Below are 23969 nucleotides of genomic sequence, written 5' to 3' on the forward strand. Positions count from 1 at the left end.
CCATAGTCCTCAAAATGTTGCACTATAGAGTATAATGGAAGAGCACTGGTCAGGGGATGTGAGCCTGGTCCTGGCCCTGCTGCCCGCTGGGACAGGCTGCTTAGCTGTTCTGAGCTTCTGTCTTGTTAGATGGCATTAATGCTCCCCACCTGCCTCATGAATCATGCACAGCAAATGACATGGGATATATGCGTGCATCTCCTTGGAATCTAGGAATTCTAAAGCCCTAAACTAGAATTTCAGTACATGAGTATTTTGAGATGTATTTAACAGTTTTCCCCCCAAATCCACCTCACACCCCTTAGGATGGCTACTATGAAAAAGCAAAACAAAACAAAAAATAGAAAATGTGCTGGCAAGGATGTGGAGAAATTAGAAATGTAAAATGGTGTGGCTGCTATGGAAAACAGTATGGTGGTTCCTCAAAACAATTATAAATAGGATTACCGTATGATCCAGTGATTCCACTGCTGGTTATATACCCGAAAGAACTGAAAGCAAGGTGTTGCACAGCCTTTGTACACCCACGTTCACAGCAGCATTATTCACAATACAGTAGCCAAAAGGTGGAAGTAACCAAGCAGTCATTGACAGATGAATGGATAAACAAAATATGGTTTATATGTACAAGGGAATAGTATTCAGCCTTAAAAAGGAAGGAAATTCTGACACCCGCTACAACATGGATAAACCTTGAGAACATTCTGCTAAGTGAAATAACCAAAAACACATATACTGCATGATTCTAATTATATGAGGTACCCAGAGTAGGCAAATTCATAGAGACAGAAGGAAGGAGGGTGGTTACCAGGGGCTGGGGGACAGAGAAACAGGGACATTGTTTAATAGTGGCAGAGTTTCCGTTTTTTTTGTTTTGTTTTGTTTTTTTTAAAGAAGATGTTGGGGGTAGGAGTTTATTAATTAATTAATTTTTGCTGTGTTGGGCCTTCGTTTCTGTGCGAGGGCTTTCTCTAGTTGTGGCAAGCGGGGGCCACTCTTCATTGCGGTGCGCGGGCCTCTCACTGTCGCGGCCTCTCTTGTTGAGGAGCACAGGCTCCAGACGCGCAGGCTCAGTAGTTGTGGCTCACGGGCCTAGCCCCTCGGCGGCATGTGGGATCCTCCCAGACCAGGGCTCGAACCCGTGTCCCCTGCATTAGCAGGCAGATTCTCAACCACTGCGCCACCAGGGAAGCCCAGAGTTTCCGTTTTGCAAGACGGAAAGGGTTCTGGGAATTGGTTGCAGAGCAATGTGAGTGTGCTTATCACTATTGAACCATACACTTAAAAATGGTTAAGATGACAAATTTTGTTACATGTATTTTACCACCAGTATCATAATAATAAAAAGCATGTCCCCCCAGTGGACTGAACTGCATTCACATATCACATAATGTAGAATATAACGTAAGACTCTTGCTGCTGTGCCGCTGCTGTGCAGATACTCCACAGCTTTGTGTGTACGTGTGGTTTAGCCTTTGTGACTCTGCCCACGTAGGATCTTGCTGGCCACGTTGCATCCTGACCAGGCAGAAGCAGGCCCGGTCATGGTTTTGCCGGAGTTCAAACTAATGGTGCTGCTTTGCAGTTCTACACACTTTCTCCAGATCAGGTGCCCATGGAATTCTGGAATGACGTCGGTGTGAAAATGGTAACAACCAACAGATAATGACCGAGGTTTTCCTTCCAGATGCGTCTCCTAGGAGACAAGTAACCAGAAAGTACCGGAAGAAAGGGCGTGCTGTGAAAGTGGGCCCCTCTGGCGGAGGGAGGGCTGTGCTGTGTCGCGGAGGGGGACGTCCAGTGAGTGTTGGGCGGTGTTCATCCCACACGGCCTCCTCCTCCATGTCAGGTCTGTTCTTTAGAAAGCTGAGCCTGTCCAGTTGCGCAGTGTATCTAATGAGGCTTCCATGGAAGCTCCATGGAAGTTTCTCTTGAGGAATTCTGGCTCCCTTTGCTTTAAATCTTTGCTAGCCCGGCAACCTCTGATGTTTAATTTGGTCCCCTGCATGGACCTGTTCCCATGGGGCTGTCCCCTAGGTGAGAGCAGCCTGCCGCATCCCTGTGCCAGGCCCATCTCCCATTGTAAATTAATAAGTTGGTGCCATGGCTTTTAAACCAGCCCCTCGGGGGTCTGGAGAAACCTGAGTCAGTCCCCTGAGCCTGAGCAGTTCCGAGCAACTGAGACAAGCATGGTTTTCCATCAGCAGCACTGAGGGCACCTCTGAACTGTGGTTCTTGAGCAAGACTCAGCCTCCACGGCAGCGGGGTGCGGCCCCCAGCTTGTCTTACTCTGCAACCATCAGGAACACTTGAGTACTGGTTGTAGCTGCCATTTGGCAAATTAACAGACCAGATAATGTGCGCATAGGAAAATAGACTCCTGTTTTGAAGGGTTTTATGAAGCTTCATTTATTTGGACTAATTAGGTTAGACCTGTCTGATTTAATGAAAAGTATGAATTATGGAATTTGTAAGTAAGAGTGTTCTCATTCTCAGATACATTTAATACCTGAAACTGGTCCATCCAGTTACTGCCTAATTGAATCCCAGCTTTTAAAAGTAGATGGGCAGGTTTGTACTTAAAATATCAAATCATTGGCCTCAATAGACACCAGTTTTTCTGACAAGTTTACTGTTTGTAAACTAATGTGTTTTCTTAAGAAGCCAAACACTTTATTTTATTTATACAGTTCATCTGTGGAGGAAGTTACTTTTTTTCAGTTGATAGTTTAAGGATAAATTTGCACATAAGGTGATTTTTCTGGAGGCCAGATATTATGCAAGTATTTTAAAATTGTAATTAACATAGTCCTTATTAATAAACTTGTAAGTGTCTCTGGTGGCCCAGGGGTAGAGCCAGCGGCCCCTCTGAGTCTCGGGGCTGTGAGGTACACGCGGGCCAGATGTTAACAGGTGCACTGCCGGAGAGCAGAGCCCAACCATAATCACCTCAAAATGAATCTCGTGACTCCCTGAGGAGGGCCCAGAGCCCCAGAGGGTCACTGCCACAGGCCTGGCCGGCTCTCAACTCTTGGCCTCCCCTCTGAGCTGGGTCACTCTGATTTTAGGTTCTGTGGTTTAGCTATATCTACATAAAGACTTGTATAACTTACATAAATGTAAATGGGATCCCTAGAAGCAAAAATCCATAATTTTAGTATACTGGAATAAGTTTTATGTATAACTAAGCTGTCAAAGGTAAGAAATTGAAATCAAAAATATTTACAATTCTATGAAAGCCAGTTTTTTTGTCTGAGCAATTAAAAAACTGGACTGGAAATGGGAAGCCTTACTTTTGCATTCTAACTTTCATCAATAATCATTAACTTGATTAGAGAAATCACTTGAACTCCCATTTCTGAGAAACAAAACCCAAACAACTATATATAATATTATGGAACATTCTAGAATCTGATCTTCCAGAGTTGAGGTTTTCCCTCATTAGGCTAGACCGTCCATCTGTATATTCAGCTTCAGTACAGAGAGAAATCTGATGGACAGTGGCGTTGTTTTCATAGAAGCAGTAATCCTGTGTCAGTGAAAACTGAAAATGATTGCCAGACATTTGAAGTAATAATACATAGCTTTATCTTTAGTAATTTCATGTTACTAATTTGTAACTGAGACTGCAATTTTAAATTCTCCTCTTAATGATGAGAGTGGAATAAAGTGAAGAAAGAAAGCCCAATGTTTATCCAGATTTGAGTACAGTGGCCCATCAGCCTGGACCCAGAAGTGCACACCTTCACCAGAGGAGAGACTAATTAAATTTCCATTAGATACGTGTATAAAATAGTAACTTTGGGTACAGAGTGATTATAAACCCTCAGGATCTTTGGGTACAGAGTGATTATAAACCCTCAAGATCTACCGTTAATTAAAAATGTATATCAATTAAGGTACAGAATTGTCTTTTTTCCCCCTATAACAATGCAGGTAATATTCATTTCTAAAGCAGGAAGATTTAAAACAATCCTGAGTAAACAATATTATGTCTATAAAATAAGGAAAAACTCACTATATTCAGAACTCAGTCTGTGGCATGCCTTTACTCTCCATTTGTCTCTTTACAACAGATTTCTGGAATAGTACTTCCTGCAAAGCTTTTAAAAAGCTGATCCAACCACCACTCTGAGTTCTCGCTATAGAGATCATAAAATAAAATTTTATTTGAAAATCATTGTTTAGAATTCTGACTAATGATAGAGAAAAATGATGATGGTGATGATGAGTCAAATAGGGGAAAATTGAGCAATTTACTAGTCCATAAAGTGGTGCCTTTGTCCCTAACAAAGGTCATGGTATCATTTGGCAAATTATGTGAATTGTTAAATTGCAAAAGTGGGGGGAAAAACTCGTGTCTGATTAGAGGAAACCAGGAGGGCTTAGATGGAAAGAACCTTCAGCATTGGATTTCACTATTCTTATATTTTTCTATTTTTTAAAATAAATACATTCTTATTGTGGTAAAAAAAACCATAAAATTTTCCATTTTAGCCATTCTAGATGTACACCTGAAAGGCATTAATTATATTCACTGCCTATTTTAAATATTTGTTACCACTCCAAACAGAAACTCTATACCCATTGAGCAAAATAACCAACACCCACCCCGCCCCACCCCCGGCCAGCCCCCCCGGTGACCTCTAATCTACTTTCTGTCTCTGTGAACTTGCCTAGTCTAGATATTTTTACTGTTCTCACATTTTATTTTAACCTTGTTTCTTGACTAAGTTTGTGTTTGAATTTATAACTGTTGTAAACTGTGCGATCCGAATGGCGGACAGGTCAGCCTCTCAGAAACCCCACCAAGTGGTAAGGTTTTCCTTTCTCCCCCTCTCCTCCTGGTCCCTGGAGACATCTGGCTTGACTGGGTGCTCGGGGTACACTCCCAGGCTAGGAGGTTCAGGAAGAACCCGGAGTAGTCCGAGCACCTCCTGCTTTCTGGGGAGAGAAGGGCTGGTGGCCAGGAGCCTGGCTGGCTTCTGGGGATAGATCACCCTGGGCTCACTGCAGAGATCTAATGCGGTTTGGACTCTCTGAGTATCAGGTCTCCCCCAGAGTAAGCTGAGACTAGTTTCCTCAAGGCTGTTCCAGACTGGTGTGCCGCCTCTGAAGTGACCACTAGCATTTCAGAGCTGTGTCCTAAGGACTGGGTTACGATGATATACGGGTCACCAGAATATACCAGGGCTTCTACCCTAAACAAGTGCCTGCTGGGGCGACTGTGTCAGGAGACCAGAATCACTCTAAGAACGTGCTCCCGTGGTGGTGACTAAAGGAAGCAACCCCCTTCTGCAACACTGGCATGGCTAGTGGCCTCTGAGAGCCATTTCTTTTTTTCTATAACTTTATTTATTTGTTTGTTTGTTTGTTTATGGCGGCGTTGGGTCTCTGCCTCTGGGCACAGACTTTCTCTAGTTGTGGCGAGCGGGGGCTACTCTTTGTTGCGGCGCGCGGGCTTCTCATTGCGGTGGCTTCTCTTGTTGTGGAGCACGGGCTCTAGGCGCATGGGCTTCAGTAGTTGTGGCTCACGGGCTCTAGTAGTTGTGGCATGTGGGCTTCAGTAGTTGTGGCTCACGGGCTCTAGAGTGCAGTCTCAGTAGTTGTGGCACACGGGCTTTGTTGCTCTGCGGCATGTGGGATCTTCCGGGACCAGGGCTCAAAGCTGTGTCCCCTGCATTGGCAGGTGGATTCTTAACCACTGCGCCACCAGGGAAGCCCCTGAGACCCATTTTTGAAGCCTGGGTAGTACTTGGAGAGAAGCGGTTGCCCTGGGGGTGGGGTGGGGTAGCAGCTTGGATGGTGGATCCTCAGGAGCAGCTTCCCTGAGCCATGGTGCCTTGTGATTCCATCAGATCTATTCTTTCCTTCCTTCCTCCATTCATCACTTATTTACTGAGTGCCTGCTGAGCTTCTGCACCTTGCTAGGTACTGGTAAACTGGCATGACTCCTCACAGAGCTCGCAGTTTCTTTATGGGAAAAGGAAAAAGGCCAGTAAACAAGGAAACAAATGGGACTTCATCTGGCTTAGCTATCCATCCTCTAGTTTCTACCATGAAAAGCAGCATTGACCCCTAAGGTGGTGAAATTTTAAATCTCATTCACTTAGAAAATTTTCTGGCCACTCTCAGACCTAGATATAAACTTTGGCTCTGTGAAGAAGCCTCTCTGTGTTTATTCATAAAAGTTTCTGTTTTCAGTTGACTAAAAATTGCTCTAATTCCACTAAATAAGTGAATTATAGGCACTAGTATCCCCACGGAGAAGGAACGGTTAAATTCTTCGGTATGTGTAATTTTATTCTTTTCAAGATCCCAGGTGCATCAAAAAAAAGAAAAGATCTTTTTGGTTATTAATTTCTGAAGTTACATCGTCATATTTGTTAAGATGTTTTTAGCTAACTTCTTTTTATATTAAAGCAGGAGCTGCCTCTAGCAAGAACACTGCCTCTGGGGTGCCAGCACACCTGGTTCCATCCCCAAGGCGCTTGGCGAAACTGCAAGCAGATGGCCAGATAACAGAGCATCTCTCTGGAATGCAGATTCCTGCAAAGGTCCCTGAAAGTCAGAGCCTAGCTCCCTCCCAGAACCAGGAGCTGACTCAGGAGGGAGCAACCCATCAAAAAGAGCTCTCTCCCAATAGCCAGGTCAGCGCTGTGCCTCCGCTGCAGCCCAGCTCGTCAGTGCTTGGTATTCCCCAGCAGGCCCAAGACTTATCCCCAAACTGGACGGAAGCGGATGCTCCACAATCAGATCTTTCTTCAAAAACAGTAACCACAGATCTCCCTGGGAATGAGGCCCGGACATCAGAGGTGAAAGCAGGTGAAGGGGGGCAGTCTGCCATCACCCCTTCCCAAGGGCCTTCTCAGCACCCAGACCTACCATCAGCCCACGGCCCTCAGCTGGACCAGGATGAAGAATCAGGGGAGGCCAAGGTAACCCCCGCTGGCCCTCTCCGCTCTGAACTTCCACAGGGATCTGACCCAACATCCCTTAGCCTCCAGAGAACCCAGGATGAGGAAACGGGGTCAGCCAGTCTTCCACCCAGCAGTTCCCATCACGATCCTCCAAGAGATCCTTCTGGTCCCGACGAGGCCAAGAAGCTTGGACCACCTCTGGGAGATTCTCAACAGCCTCTGGAGGAGGGAATCCCCAAAGCAGAAGTTGTTCGGGTTGATGCTCCTTACCCAGAATTGCCACATCCCCAGGACGCAACCAATACCACACAGACCCAGGACAGGGGAGACCCGGTGGCTTTGCCTCCCAGAAGCCGGCTGGCTCCCACCAGGCTGCCCCAGCCCCGGGTCCTCGCTCCTCTCCAGAGTCGGAGGCGCACACCCAAACTCTCCTCACCCAGCAGACAGGAGGCTCTCGGAACAGCCTCTGATCAGACTATGACTCCCTCTCCCAGGCCCCCGCTAGCTCAGGAAGGAGACCCCAGTAAACTTCCTCCCACCAGCAACCCCCATTCCAAAGAGCCACACAACCTGAGCCCCCATCTGGGCCACAGTCCCCAGCAAGTCCAGGAAGAGAAAGGGAGGTGAAGCTTCCCCTTATCAGCCCCCCGGTGCAGGAGCTGGCGCCACAGGCCGCCCCCGATCCGCCCGAGGAAGGGGAGGTTCAGGCAGTCAAGCTCCCTTGAATTCCCGCTCCCTTCTCAGAACAGCTGCCTCAGAACACAGGGGCCGCTCCTCATGATTTGAGGCCTGCAAAGGAGAGGCAAGCTCCCAAGGCAGGCTACTCCTCCAGCAAGAAGATTCCAGATGTACAGGCCTTGCCCCCAAACCAAGAGCCAGTACAGCAGACAGGAGCTAGGAAAAGAAAAAACCCTATCCACAGAGACAGCTAAAAGGCCCTCACAGCTGAAAAGAGTGCCACCTGGAGGCCATGAGGCATCCTTGCAGCCAGAATCCCAGAGTAAGCCGGCTCCCCCAGAGGCCCCCAGCCACCCTAACTGCAGCCCTCCTCAGAGCCCTCAGGGGGACTGGAGAGGAAAAGTCCATATGCCAGCCATTCCTGAACCATCCCACGCTGAACCATTGCCTAAATATGCCCAGATACAGGAAGAGAGAAGGGGAAAGGTACATTATTCCAGAAGAAAGGCCCATGCCAACCTCCTCGCAAATGACCTGGTTCAGAAAGTAGCCATGTCCAAGAAAGGACCATCTTTGAAAAGAGACAATTCTGGAGGATTATCTCAAGAAAATACAACTACCCTCAGCGGTGATCAACCAACTCCAGGGGCTCATCCCCCACAAAGAAGACCTCTCCAGAGTGAGGGGGCCTCTGCAGAGTCAGCACCGGATGCTTCTGCTGCCAGGGAGCATCCAAGGTGAAGAAAAAGAGGTTCATAGAAGGGGAAGGTCTCAGAAGGGAGAGGCTGCTTCGGATCCCCCAGAGCAGCATGGTGTGGCCCCCGCCCAGCAGCCTGTCAAAGAGACTCAAGCCCATCAGGGGACCAGTCAGACCAGAGAGAGCTCTGTTCAAGGGGACGGTGCTTCCAGGCAGCAAGCCAAAGAGAGAGGCACCCGGAAACAGGGGAGCACCCCAGAATCAGGCATCTGCTGGGGAGCAGGGCAACTGGAAGGGAAGGCTGTGAGCTCGGGGCAGTCAGAGCACCAAGGTGTAAGCCGTCCCGGGGCCACCAGGTCATGAACGTCTGTGCCCTCTAAAGCAGTGCCATCCAGAATGGAAAGCTATGGCCAGGGCGTTATGGTCTGTACACTGGCTTCCCTCTGCAACCCCTAGTCAGCATAGATGGGAGGCACCCCATTGGATTATTAGAAGGCAGTTAATCTTTGCACATGTGTGCCTCTTTTGTGGCTCACCCTCACAGCCTGGAAGAGCAGCCCTGGGGTGGGGTACACCAGCAAGTGGTGCCCCTGCTCCAGCAGAGAGAGCTGGTCTGAAAGGTTGGTGCCAGCAAGGAGGCTTTGTGGCCAGACTTGGACACATTCCAACATGACTTCAGGCTCTGGCTGAAGCAGTGCTGAATTGCCATTAAGCTTTCTTTTATTCATTAGGAAGATTCACTTTTAGATTAGAAAATTCTCTCATGCTTCTTGCGTTATCAAGGGGTCCAGAAGCAAAAAGAACTCTGAGAAAGGAATCCTTTGCAGTTTCTGGGTCTTGGTCTCTCCCACAAACATTCCAAACCCACAGTTAATTTGTGGGAAGAGGACAGGTTTTTTACGCCCATGACATGTGATCTGAGGGCTTCAGATTTGCGTTGGCTTATCCTGCCTGAAACTTACTTTGTTTGAAATGGACACCTTCCTTCTCTCTTTGAAGGGGAACCTCACGTAAATTAGCTCATGCCTTCGTTCTACCAAACCAGCTGGTTAAAAGAATTACTAGGGAGAAAACTGAAGCGAATCCATTTTTTATTTATCTATTCATACCATCAGGATTCTTTTGCTGGCAAGTGGCAGGAATCCAACCTGAGCCAGCTTATGTGGATCTTTTAGAAGGGAGAGGGGAGTATGTCACTCAGCCAAACTCTGGGGAGGGCAGAGGGGCAGCAGAGCCTCAGAGAGATTGGGGACCATCTCTGAACATAACCAGAACTGTCAGCATCTCCAGTATTTTCATCATCTACTGGACCCTTGTCATCTCCTAGAATCTTGTCATCTCCAAGACTCTTATCATTTCTCATCTCTGTTTTTTGCTCCGTGTTGACTTCATCTCTATGATATAAATGACTATATATCAGTTTCTGCACATGGCAGGGAATATGACCATCAGTAGCTCTTAAATTTTACATTTGGTTTTATATCTGGCACCTCCCACTACCAGAAAGGGGTTAACTCACATGCTCCTTGGTCCTAAGATTTAAACAGTTCTATTCAGGGAAAGACTCTGATTGGCCCAGCGTGGGTCAGATGCCCATCCTGCAGCCCATTTACTCTGGCTGGGGACAGGGCACATGTAGATATACTCATTGGGTTCAATCCTGTGAACCCTAGCATTCACATAAAAGAGAATAACCATAAGCAAAGCAACCAGTTTAATATTCGGCTCTCAAGAATTTACAAGATATTTATTGAGTACTTACTATGTGAACATGTTAAGCTGGGTTTGGCATCCTGTATTTTAAAAATGTAACTGATGACTACATGCCTGTATAAATGTGTCTTATCTTACACAAAGAGCATGTGTCCACAAAAATTGTGTGTATGTCAAGTGTTATTTCAAGTGCAGTAGAGGAAATGGATATTTTTACAATCCAGGATGCAGGACTCTTCTTGTATAATGAAGAGCCTATGTTATACTAATAATTTCCCTCTGATTTGTTTGGTCTGTCCAAGACGAAATGAATAAGGTGAATTTTTTAACATCTCAGAACTTATTTTTCTTAAGTTAGTTCAAGTCCTCCAACAAGCATTGATTGAGTACTTCATATATGCCAGACACTGTGATAGTTTCTACATAGAGTAAGATGGTGAGGACACTTCAAGGAGCTCTCTCTTCTCAAGAGAGACGGATAGGAGGGTTCATTACATGTGATCAGGGCAGCTGGAGGCCCCACAGCACGCTAGGATAGGGTTCGCATCAAATAGAGAAGGAAACTCATTTATTAACTTTTCCAGAAAGATAAGAATACTGAGAAAGGACACTGAATTCAGGCCGGGATGTGAGAACTAGATCAGAATACGCTTCCAAGAGGAAGTCATCCTTTCAGCCAAGTCCTCAAGGTTGCAGAGCAGTCAGCAGACTGATGGGAGGGAAGGGAAGGTCTCAGAAGAGGGAATGGCATATGCCTAAGCGTGGAGGGAAGAGCAGGCATAGCATCTTCCGGACCGAGGTGTCAGGAGAGCGGTAGGTGTACGTAGCTCCAGAGGGCACATTGTGCTGTGCTCATGAGATTGGAAACTTGATCTTCTGACAATGGGGAGCCATTGAATGGTGAAATTTTTTCTATCTTAGGGGCATCTGTTTCGAGTCATCGTAGGGGATCACTTTAAAGAGGGCAATTTAGACGGCAGCAGGAATGCTGGGGAGCTATTGCATTAGTCCTGACAGGAAGGTAAGGGCCTGAAATAAGGCGTTGTGGCAGGAACGGGCAGACTCGAGATATTTGGACTGGATGTAGGGGGAGTGCAGACTGTGGAAGAGGAGGACAATCAGGGTACCCACCCACCTTTATGACCTGTGTGGGGGGCACTTTAGAGGCACTACCACCTCACTTAGGGGAAACACTTTAGAAATTTCCTTGGTCTCCTCCTCGGGCAGCTGTTTCTGAGGCTCCTTAAGGCATTTGGGGCCGCATTTTCATTAGGGTTCTAATGCAAAGTGAGATGCCAAATTTCCCTTTTGACTTGGAAGAAGTTCTAACGCCCTTCCCTGGGGTCCATGATGGTGTCAGGTTCGTGTTTGTGTTTTGGTCGTATAAACGTCTCAGATTCAGTGCAGCTGGACATTTTGTTTGTTGTTCAAGGAAAGGAATAGAAAAGATGACCAACTCCTCCCTTGGTGAGAGGTTTTTAACAGCTATTATTGATTTTTCTCGGTATAAGGGGAACTTCTGCTTTTTAATTGTAGAATATAAATATTTAAAAATTGTCATTTTCCATCTACATTTACAAACAAAGTTCATATCACTTTCATATGCTATGTGCCTCAGCAAAGTGATCTTTATGGGAAGAAAAAAGAACGTTGTGGACTTTAGTCATTCTATTAGCCAATACAGTCTTCAGCTTTTTAAAAGAAGTCTGGCATTTAGTATTCGAATCAACAGAGATGATAACTCCACTGGGTGCAAGAGCCTTCTTCAAATATTTAAAGAGCTAAATCAATTCTTTTCAAACCTCAAAAGATAATTGGACAAAGGGTAATTTGGTAGTAATTTACAAAAGGGGAAGTAAAAATGGCCAAAAAATATGTCAAAAAGTATTTAAGTTTCACTATCACTGTAAGTCAAAACAGAATAGACTTTTTTGGGTACCAGAGTGGCAAAGATGGAAAACAAATACCTATTCTTGGTGAGGCTGAGGGTCAATGCACTTTCTCTGTCATCATTGAGAAGGTAAATGAGCACAGCTTTTCTGGGGACAGCTTTACAGTACCTGTCAAAGCCTTCAAATATTGCATGTCTTTAACCTAGCAATTCTAATCCAACAATTATAAGGAAATAAGGTATGTACAAGGGTGTTCATATTAATGTCTTTGTAATAAAAACTGGAAATAACTAAGCCAGCTAATAGGATTTCAAAAATAAGTTATGGGCCAAAAGTTCTGGTTCAGCTGTATATTGCCATTATAATCATGTTGTAGAATTTTGGAAGAGGAAAATATTTGTTACTTATTAAGAAGAAAGCAGGTTAAGGAGGTACAGCTAGTATGGTTCCAGTTGTCAGCTCTGGGTTGTTAGATTATGGGTAATTTTTATTTTCTCTTTTATGCTTTTTAGTATTTTGTAAATTTTCTACAACAAGCCTGTGTTTATTCATCAAAAGTTATATAGAAGTAAATTTCCACATATGAAAAGCTGTCCTGTGGAAGCAGCACCCTAATATTCTATTTCGATTTGGCTTAATGAGAACTTTCTAGGAATCAGAGTCATGGACAGAGGAGCAGACAGGCTCTCCCCATAACTTAGATGCTCTGTGATGGGAATCTCACAGAAAGTCTCCTTAGGTTGGGTGATTAGTTGGACTGGCTGAAATTTAAGGTTCCTTTTATAATCTGTGATCTGTTCACTACAACTAGCTCTACTGGCTTGCTCTGAAGAACCCGGCAGCCTATTTTATTAAATAGAGAGCCTAGTACTAGAAAATTGCAGAGTTAGTACTCATTAGATCAGTGGCTTTGAAACTTTCTAGTCCAAAATCCGTAACTAGGGATACAGCTCATAATATCATGACCTACACACAGACCTACACGCATAGGAAACAAAGATATAATGAAATACCTTCACTGTGGTGATAAATTCTGATACTTTCTATTCTATTCAATCTTAATTCTTTAACACACTGGTCATGACCTATTAAACTGATTTCACAATTTAGTCTGCAGCCTGCAGTTTTTGAAAAACCCTGTACTGAGTGCGCTGGAGCTTTGCTATGGTTCTGTTCTTAGAGGCCTACTGACCAGGTACTACCCTGCTCAGGTTGCCTTCAAGTGAGGTGTGATGGATTGACGTGATTTATACTGAATTATTTTCTGTGACAATAGAAGGATTCAGTGTATTAACAGTTAAGCTCTTTGTCAGTGTTAGGACTCTGGATAAGGTATATTGAAAATTTTTATGCATAGTATAAAGTTCTTATGTAAAGCTAAAAAAAAACAGTCTTGATCGATAGTGTCTTAACCACTAAGTCCTTAGCTGGTTCCCTTTCCTTTTGTTCCACGACAACACTGAAAATCACCTCGTTACTATAAAGGTGCCTACAAATCACAGTCTGTCCATAAATGAATTTAAAGACATCATTCTAGAAATCACATTTCTTTATTGACCAGGCATTCAGAAAAGAGAATAAGAAGAGACTGTTTCTTTGTGTTGATGATAAATAATGTTAGACCACCAAATCTTTCATCTCAAAGGTGATGATGAGGGAGCAGTCCTGATTAGCAAAAGCTGGAGACCTTTTTTAAAAAGTTTTTAACCTTAGAAATTCATGATTTCAGATAACACTGAGTCAAAATTTTCATTGGAAATTCCAGTTCCAGTACAATCTAGCTGTGTGACCTTGAGCAGTTTACAAAGGTCTCATGTAATATAAAATGGAGATAATAGTAGTACCTGCCTCAAGATTATTGTGAGGGGCCTCCCTGGTGGCGCAGTGGTTGAGAGTCCGCCTGCCGATGCAGGGGATACGGGTTCGTGCCCCGGTCTGGGAGGATCCCATATGCCGCGGAGCGGCTGGGCCCGTGAGCCATGGCCGCTGGGCCTGCGCATCCGGAGCCTGTGCTCCGCAACGGGAGAGGCCACAACAGTGAGAGGCCCGCATACAGCAAAAAAAAAAAAAAAAAAAAAAAAAAAAAAAAAGATTATTGTGAGGATTAAATGAGTTAATATATTGAAAAACACCCAGAACAATGTCTGGCACATACTAAGTACTTATATGACTGTTTGTTAGCATTAACATGTAAGCAGTAAAAAAAAAAATTTTTAAATAGCATTTTATCCTTTTTTTTTTTAAAGATTTTTGTTTGTTTGTTGTTGATGTAGACCATTCTTAAAGTCTTTATTGAATTTGTTACAACATTGCTTCTGCTTTATGTCTTGGTTCCTTGGCCACGAGGCATGTTGGGATCTCAGCTCCCTGATCAGGAATCGAACCCGCACCGCCGCCCCTCCCCCCCCCGCATTGGAAGGCGAAGTCCTAACCATTGGACCGCCAGGGAAGTCCCAGTAGCGTTTTATCCTTAATTGGAAAGGACTGGTGGAAATATTTGGCAAATGGTGCAGTCTTCTCTGAAAATCCTTTAAAAATTTTGACAACCTTAATTGAATAAAGGGCCTTAAACAGAATTAGGATTCTATTGGAAAGAAATTGCAGTTCAGGAAAATGTTACTGAGATCAAGAGATTCTTTCACACACATTCACAGGTAGCATTGCTGCTTGGAGAATTGAGTGAGGAGACATCAGTTCCGAGGTTATTATGAAATTGACATGTGATACACATGGAAGAGACTTGTAATAGCACCTAGAACATAGTATGCTCAGTAAATGTTATCTGTTATTTTTATTGTTCTTATGTCATTGATAATATCAAAGGCATTTACATTCTGTGTTTCATCTTGGTTAAATGGTAAAGGGCATCAAGTTACCTGACTCAGGAATAAACTACCAGATAGCGGGCATTTTGTTTTCTCTTTGTGGTAGGTTGAAACAGAGACTGGCTTCTACATGCTACCAGATCTAAAGACCCTTGGTTTCCAAGGACAAAGATAGCAAAGGGAAGAAAGACAAAAGATGTCTTTGCTTGAGAAGTGACCAATGAAACAACATCTTTGAAAATGTCATTCTTGAAGGTTGAGCTCTTGCAGATGAAAACTACACTTAGCAGAGGTGGGGCTGTAGGGTTGGGTGGAAGTCACATCGGAAATTTAGTTATCAAACATACCGCTCAAAGGAGGGGAAGCCTTTAGTTTGTGTTCCAGCTGCCTGAATGTTTCTGTCCTATTTTCCGTCAGCCATAGCTACCCTTCCCTTCTCTCCTTATCCCGAATTCTCTACACATCCAGATCTTATGCATCAAATCTCCACTTTTGAAATTCATCTGACCCACATCCTCTCTCCTTCAAAGTGTCAATTAACTACTTCATGATAAACTCATTCATTTAAAAAAAACCCTGAAATTCAGGGTACTATTGTTATATGTTTTATTTAGGACATCCTCTATGCAGTGTCCAAATATTTAACCCATTAGTTCAGCTCTACTGAAGACATTTCAAAGTATGAAGTTCAATGGAAAAAAGCATTCTTTTTGTACCTCATTCTTTCGGTGTGAGAAGGCACATTCACATGCTTCCTTTGTCCTGATGTAGAATCTGTTCTCTGTTTAAATAGCTGATTATTCCTTTGATCGGACACTCAAGAATATAGCACTTTACTGTTAGAATAGTTTAGTATGTGCATTCATTTTTAGCATGAACATTATTACTATATGATAGCTTTCTACTATAAAAGCTTATTTTGCTATGGAAAATTTTTATGGATATTATGGAAATGATTATTTTTCTAGTTGCTATTATTCCTTTCTCAGAAGCACACATAGTCAAGACTTATAAGATTTAATTCTGTCCTGGAAAAAATGGCTTCTTTTGGCACCTTCAGTTTTGTGATAATACTTTCTAATGAACTGAGCGTTTCCCTTACTGTGAATTATGTAACTATCCTATTAAAAATAAATAAATATTTTAAATTGTGTAGCAGATTATTATGCTTTAAGTTGCTTTTGGTCCTTTTTATGGTTACATATTTCAGCATTGAGACTTTTACAGGGATTTTTATAGCTGTTTACATTTTACATATGTATATGTATTTAATCAGGGTAGTATAAATTACTCTTGCTAATTTAAAAAAATCTCACTACTACCAAAATAAACGTTTTTTAAGCCCCATTTGAGTGGGAAAAACTGAATGATTCTGGCTATCTGAGAACTTTTGTATGAAAATTAAAGCCTACTTCCAAGTCATACATTTCTAAGTGTTTTCAAAGAGAGGCAAATGCTGGTGCTGATTTTTTTTTTTTTGGCAAAGTTTTATTTAAATATTAATTTGATCTCATGTTTTTAGACAGGAGATTGACTTAGTTGCTTTGCTCTACAAGTAACCTTACTGCTGTAGAAAAATTGGTTATCAAAATAGGGATTTTTGTTTTTCAAAATATACACAATCTGACCCCCAAATTCTAATTTTATTACTAGTTATTGAAATGGCTGTGTGCCTGTAATATCAGATCATCAGCATCTTTTCTTTTCTCCTTTCTTTTTTGCAGTAAAGGGCCCTATATAGTCTGTGTCATAATGTGTTATGAAATATACACAAATGTTTTATCTTAGGTGCATGGCTTCTACTGCATTTGTTATTTTGGTTGGATTCTGTGGTTATTCTTTTAAAATGTTTTATACGAATATTATTTTAATTCACTTGACTGCAAAGAGATATAATTCTAAACAAAAGGTCTAAGTTATTTTGAATTAATTTGAGGTGTAGTTCTGGTTGTTCCAGATATTTCATTTATATTTTCTTACATTTGGTAATGATACCAATCCATAAAATAACTTGAAAATCTGTCATGCATCATTAAATTCACTTATGCTTCATTGTAAGTGTTTAAGTAAATGTAACTAGCTTATACACTGAAGAACTTGGTAATTTTTGTGGACTGTACAGTAACTTATATATATAATTTAATGTTGCCTCAAGGTTGACTTTTAGATACTTTGAATAAGATTACTTTAAGAAACTTGGTTGCAGGGTATTATAACACTGGTAACTGGGTTGTTTTTTTTAATTGAGAAGTAAGATCTCTTGTTCATTAATGTATTAAGACATTTGAAACTATATTAAGAACTGTATGAAACTCTTTATTATAGGAGTCCGAGTCCCTAAAGTGGTAGCATTACAATGTAGTTTAATAGTAATCTAAACACATTATTTTTACCCAAATTGTTTTGTTGCTGAGAAACCATTAAGACATTAAACTGTTGAATTACAGCTGCGTTGTATCATCAGATAGAACTTGGTTTGTTTACATCATAGTACAATTGGCTTACGTCTGAGAAAGCTGGGAGAAGGAACCCTGACACAAGTATATACTATATTTTAAATAAGCTTTTATACATAGAGAGGGTCATTTCTATGGAAATTATATAAATATAGCTTCTGTTTCTTTACATTTCATCTTTTTTTTTCAAATTCATCTGGTCTTTTTCACAATGCTCTGTTCTTAGAGTCCCATCAAGAGGACAAGTGTTTTGGTTTTGTTTGTTTGTTTGTTTGTTAATGAGCATAAGATTCAGCCCTTCCATCTCTTTTTTTGGTTGTTAGTTTGTTTGTTTGCCTTGTTTCAGCCATGCTGAATTCTTTACTGTAATTCAGTTGTGTTAAGCATGCTTCTGGGTCTTTATACAAAGCCACACTCTCTGCCTGATATGCTTTTGCCCCAGATATTTGAATGCTTTCCTTCTTTATGACTTTAGATCACTGTGCAGACGTCACCATCTTAGGGAGGACTTCCTTTGGCTAGAGGAGTCTCTCACTCTGTCTCCTTATCTGCCTGCCTGGTCCTTCATCGCACTTATCACTACTACCTGACATTATCTGGTGTTATTGTCTGTCTCCAACATTCGAATGCAAGTCCCACAGGTCAAGGACATTTTATTTACTGCTCTGTCCCAACACCCAGAGTGCTGTCTGGCACATAGTAGGTGCTCAACCGATACGGGTTGAATGGCTTTTCCATTATGAAGATTTAGCAGAGTATGTTTCCACATAATAAACATGTCCTATTACCTCTGTGATTGTTATGAACATAATTACTTCAATGTTCCTTTCCAGAATACTCTATCACCTGGAATTCCTTGGCTGTGGATTCGCCCATTTGTTGCATCTTCTGAGTCTCTCCCCCTCTCTCAAGACTGGTGCTGGGTTGTGGAGCTTTAGGCTTCCCTACCATGGTTCAATACTTCTACTTGTCTGCAATATCTTTTACCTACTTTTTTTTTGTTGTTGTTGTTTTTTGTTTATGGCTGTGCTGGGTCTTCGTTGCTGCATGAAGGCTTTCTCTAGTTACGGCAAGTGGGGGCTACTCTTCGTTGAGGTGCACAGGCTTCTCACTGCGGTGGCTTCTCTTGTTGCAGAGCACAGGCTCTAGGTGTGCGGGCTTTGGTAGTTGCAGCACACGGGCCCTAGAGCATGCGGGCTTCAGTAGTTGCAGTATATGGGTTCAGTAATTGTGGTGCGCAGACTCTAGAGTGTGTAGGCTTCAGTAGTCGTGGTGCGTGGGCTCAGTAGTTGTGGCACGCAGGCTCTAGAGCATGTGGGCTTCAGTAGTTGTGGTGCATGGGCTTAGTTGCTCTGCAGCATTTGGGATCTTCCCAAACCAGGGATTGAACCCGTGTCCCCTGCAAGGGCAGGTGGATTCTTACCCACTGGACCACCAGGGAAGTCCGACTTGTACCTTTTTTTTTTTTTTTTGCGGTACGCGGGCCTCTCACTGTTGTGGCCTCTCCCGTTGCAGAGCACAGGCTCCAGACACGCAGGCTCAGCGGCCATGGCTCACGGGCCCAGCTGCTCCACGGCATGTGGGATCTTCCCAGACTGGGGCACGAACCCGTGTCCCCTGCATCAGCAGGCGGACTCTCAACCACTGCGCCACCAGGGAAGCCCTGTACCTTCTTTTTATCAGCTGGGGATTGCCACACAATTTGGTAGGAGTTCAATTTCAGATTCCATACCAGCACACAGCCCAGGAGTAGAGGTCTGATTTCCCACGGGTGTCTCCACCCTCAGTCCAGGTGAGACTGTGCCCAGGCTAAGTCCTGAGGTCTGTGGGCTGAGATTTCCAGACTCTCCCTTTCCAACATCTCGCCTAATAGAGAGCCAGGTCTCGTACATTAAGCACACAGGGACTGGCCTTGCCTCTCAATCCAGAAACCTCAGCCCCTGAGGCACTCTCTGACCTCTTGGCATCAATTTCCACTCCTCTGACTTGGAATCTTCACTTCACTTCCAGCACCTGGAAATTTTTCTTGCTTGGTTTCAGTTATGCTATGTGATAAAAACAAATTTCTGTTATATATTATCCACTGTTTATTTTGTCTTGGGTGGGGATAGCTTCCCACATCTGCTCAGTCAGCCATATAGGCTAGCGTAGATGTGGAGATTATTTATTTTGGCATTTTTATAGCAATACTGAAAGTGTTGATGTTCCTAATAAATCCAAATGTATGTACACCTGGGCCCGCTATACATGAGCAGTGATAGAAATTTAGATTCTTTATATTCTAGGTCTCTGGACATTTGTAAATTTTGTTAAATACTTACCTCATCATCCACTCCATTCTTTTAAAAAGTTTTTTCTTAGTGTTGCATGATGATGATGATGATGATGATGATTTTAGCCTTTTAGGACAATTTTGTCAAATGGAAAGTAATTATAAAGGGGACTTTTCACTTAAGTATCTGAAAGCCATTGTTTTTGTTAAGTTTTACTTCCTTTAATTCCATTCATAAGTCTGTATTATTTGAACACTAAGGGTACTCCCGGGACATGTCTACTAGGTGCTGCAGGCTGACTTTATAATTTTCAATAATAATTATTATTGTTATCGTGTTCTGAGACATAAAGTTTTAGTTATCTTACTTTCAAGTTGAAAGGCACAGACTTTAAGTATACACTTTGTTGTGTTTGGGCAAATCCAGATATAAAACATTCTCTTACTTCAGAAAGTTGCTTTATCCAATTTTATGCCTTTTATTTTAAACTTTACTTTTTTCCCTAGCAGATATTAAGAAACCTCAGCTGAAACCTGAAAAGACTTCTGAGAAGTTTACAGCTTCAAGTGAATTTGAGTCCCTGGATTTTTCAGACAGAAACTACTTTGTGAAATTATGGGCCAAACTTTCAGGCAAAAACATGCCAACGGTAAGAAGGGATAAAGGGGTGAGGGAAGCTGTAACTGAGCATTACAAAAGTCAGACAAAAAGGGCATTGGATATTTCAAGACTAATAAGTTCCACCAAAACTGTCCTCTGACTGGTGTCAGCTGAAGACAAGTTTTTTCCCCCTCTTTCTACACCTCTAAGAATAGGCATGGGTTCTAAAAACAGAATATACAGTGTAGATTTTTTTGAGTACCTTTCCCCCAGGCTCCTAGTGGAAGTTCTGACGCTCAGTTCTCCTATTTAACAAGCATAGAAAAGATCTACATAGAATTGATACTGTAGAATATGTATTTCAAGGGAAAACTTGCTTCACTGTTGGGATATAATCTTGAGTATTCTTATGCTGAGCCTTCAAAGTGAATCCACTCAAAGAGTCCATGTCTTATAACCTTGCAGTACTTAGACCCATCCTGTGACTTATTTTGGATCCTGTTCTTTGAGAACTCAGAGAAGTCAGGATATGCGGAAGTTGGCCTACCTTCATATTAGGTCATGCTCTTTTCTGTTTGTAATGTTTTTTCTGTGATGGTCTGGGAACACAGAGACCTAAATCGTTGCCATTGCCTCAGAAGTGACAGAACTTCCGATTTGGTTGTCAACTCCTTGGTCGTGTTTCCCTAAGCCTTGCCTGTTCTAAGCAAATAATCACATTGTCTTCTAAAGTCAGAACCATAGGCCGTGGTCACGAGAATCAGACTGGTTACTTCAGATGAAAAGTCTAGGGCCGTGGTGTACATGGGCATAGCTATACATTCTGCTCTGATTAAGTCACAAGAATGGGATGTTTGAAGTACAAGGAACAGATACCCGTTAAAGTCAGCTTAAGTAAGAGGTAGTTCCGTTATTAAAAAAAATATGATGAGTGGATTCACAGTGCATCGTGAGCAGGGATGAAGTACAGATCTCACAGGAACCAGAAATAGGATTGGAAGGTGCATCCCAAAGGCATCAAGTTCCTCTCATCTCTGCTTCTATTTTTCCCATGCTCTGTTGTCCTCTCTCTCCTGGTTGGCCTCCTCCACTCACTCAGCTTCCCTCCCACATAATTTGAAGTCATTTGTACACGTGCCAGCCCTGACTCACCATGGCTCTCTGCCTGTGGCTCTATGCCCACAATTCCTGGCCACTTCTCTCTGTCTCTTTAATTCATATTGTGGAAAGCAAAGCAGTCTAATTGGCACAGCTGGACTTCTTAGCCATACCACACAGATCAAATTAAACTGCTTGTCCTGTCACCTGTGGCAGGGCAAAAGGCAGGGCCACTTGATACAGATTCTGGCTTCTTAGAAGCAGCAGGGGATGGGTGCACTCTAAACATCTAAAAATAATATAAATTTGTATCATGATACTGGAGTACAGGAAATGCCCTATTTATTTATCCAAAATAAATTAAATCTGGAATTGTTCCCACCTACCAGGATCTGTGGGAAATCAGATATCAGTCATTAGGAGTGGGGATCACTCCCATTCTTTGGATTAAGTTCAAGCATCCTGAGGTTTATGTCATCCTAGAAACTTAGGGAAGGGCCTCTGGTCTCCAGACTATCATGGGTACCATGGAGATGTTCCTTGTCTGAAACCCTGAGTTCCATTCTGAGCCAGGGGCTCTGGTATTCTCCAGATCCTCTCCTGCTCGTATGTTCACCCAGTGCCGACCCCCAAGATCTCGCCACACCCTGGGAGCACACTCGACATGGAGCCCGTCAGCCTCTGTCCTTGCATTCCTGGGAAACCCAGCTCTTTTCAAGTCAGTCTACCACTTTCTCTCTGCACCTGCTGTCCTGTACAGCTTTATGCTTCTTGGAGCTTAGACTTTCAAATATAAGGTCTTCTTTTAATCTCCCAGGACATGGCATATCCAGAATGTAAAAACTCCAGAGCACACATCCTTGGCCACCTTTATTCTTTAATGATAAGTCTGTGTCTTGACAACCAGAGCCAGCTCATGTCCCAGTTAGACTGTCCTGTCGCACAACATCACACACACCGATGAGAAACACACCGTTGAGTCACACCCTCTGCCTGTTAGTGGGTATCCATGATTTATTTAAATATGACAAATCTGAATATTACCTGTTAGAAAATTTTCAGGCCTAATTAAAGGTAGCTTTTCTTTTTTTTTTAAGATTTTTTTTTATGTGGACCATTTTTTTTAAAGTATTGAATTTGTTACAATATTGCTTATGTTTTATGTTTTGGTTTTTTTGGTTGCGAGGCAAGTGGGATCTTAGCTCCCGAACCAGGGATGGAACCCACACCCCCTGCATTGGAAGGTGAAGTCTTAACTACTGGACTGCTAGGGAAGTCCCTAAAGATAGCTTTTCTATGGTCAAGGGCACTCAGGTACCCAGGAGCAAGAACAGAGGAACAGATGAAAAACACACAACACGCACACAGTGGGTTCTCAGCTGTAATTCATCTCCGACATCTCAATATAAAACTAATGAACAGTATGGGGGAACTGGAGAGTGGAGGGTATGATAAAAAGGCAATGCGAGAGTAGAGGGGCCACCTTGGTGGCGGGAGGGGAGCAGGTATGTGGACCACGTGTTGTCAAAAATTCTCATGAAATTTTGACATGTCCCGTGCCACTCCTTACCTGTAGTCACCTCCCTGAGAAACTGTTCAGCCCCCATAATCCAGGGCATCTAGAGCCTAGTGTAGAAACCTACTGTGTCCTGTGTTAAAGGGTGGGCAGTTTCTCATCCATGATGGCAACAGCGCTCAAACCCCTTGCAGCCTGAGGTTCTGGTAATTTTGCCTGCCAGTACTGGTGGAGGTATAATGTAACAGAGTAGTTTCATAGAAAAGCAAATCAAATCCCCCAAGAACCAACAGATTCACCCCTCAAAAATTAGAGCAAAGGTAGTACTTAATTGCCACTGTCGTATATGTGGGGTGAACTTGCCTAAGATTATTTTTAGTACCTCGTTTTCTTGTAAAGATTATGAATTCAATGCTATTTTGAAATTTTAAGTATTTATCAAATTTTAAGATATTTCGTAAGTTATTAACCTCTTGCCTAGCCATTATAATGCTGCAAAATGAGCAAAACCTTTTTAAGATCATCACCACAGAAGCTTTAATGAGATATTATGATTATATTGGAGGCCATAAATAGCCTTTATACGTCACTTATAGTTTGGAAAGGGCTTTTGTGTAAATTATCTCATGTACCACTTATAGCAACCCTTAGGAGATGTTGTTATTCATTTACTTTCCCAACATAAATCCCTATGTATTTTTGGAACTTTATGGTGGATTGAGGAAAGTAATTGCAACTATCTCTGTCAAAAACCTATATCATAAATCTTCCAAAAAAAAAGATAGAAATGTTTGTGCTTTTTTGGGGTCTTAACTGTAGATTTAATGTGTTCATATTTACCTGTAGAAAGTATCAAGAGAGCCATTTGACAGTGATGGACTAAATAAGAATTCCCATTGTCAATGCTTTTTTGGTCCTGTTTCTTTCAAAAGCACCCTTTCCACTTATGTTGAACACTGCGTTCTTCCTGAAACCTACCTTAAACTTACTGCGTATGTGAGGTCTTTCAGTTTACCCCCTCTATTCTAATATTCTACTCTTTCCTTGTGTGTGGTTTGTCACCACGTGCATGTCAAGGTGTGATTACAAAATAACAGAGCTGGTTTTGTATGTGTCTTCTGAAAACCAGCCCTCTTCCTGGGTAGTCACATAGCCACATGTCATAACTGGTTGGGTAAGTGTATATTTATGTGTGTGTTTGTGTGAAGATTTTTTGCTGTGGAATTATTGTGAGTAGGTCTTTGCCTTCTAGGAGAAGCTTGATTTTCAGAACTTCAATTGTATCTGTTTCCCCAACCAGC

At 42.7% G+C, this 23969-nt stretch overlaps 1 protein-coding gene across 2 annotated transcripts in view; it reads left to right on the forward strand.

Moving 5' to 3' along the window:
• Positions 1-23969, forward strand: part of LRGUK (leucine rich repeats and guanylate kinase domain containing) — a 118945-nt gene that overhangs the window by 77581 nt on the left and 17395 nt on the right. Inside the window, exon 16 of one of the 2 annotated variants that reach the window (XM_082632944.1) lies at positions 19961-20103. In XM_082632944.1, coding sequence (XP_082489070.1) covers positions 19961-20103 — 143 coding nt within the window. The remainder of the gene's footprint in view (positions 1-19960; positions 20104-23969) is intronic. The other variant, XM_082632945.1, reaches the window with a different exon arrangement.

This window comes from Mesoplodon mirus, assembly GCF_964341445.2.
Source record: "Mesoplodon mirus genome assembly, chromosome: 9".
Lineage (NCBI taxonomy): Eukaryota > Metazoa > Chordata > Mammalia > Artiodactyla > Ziphiidae > Mesoplodon > Mesoplodon mirus.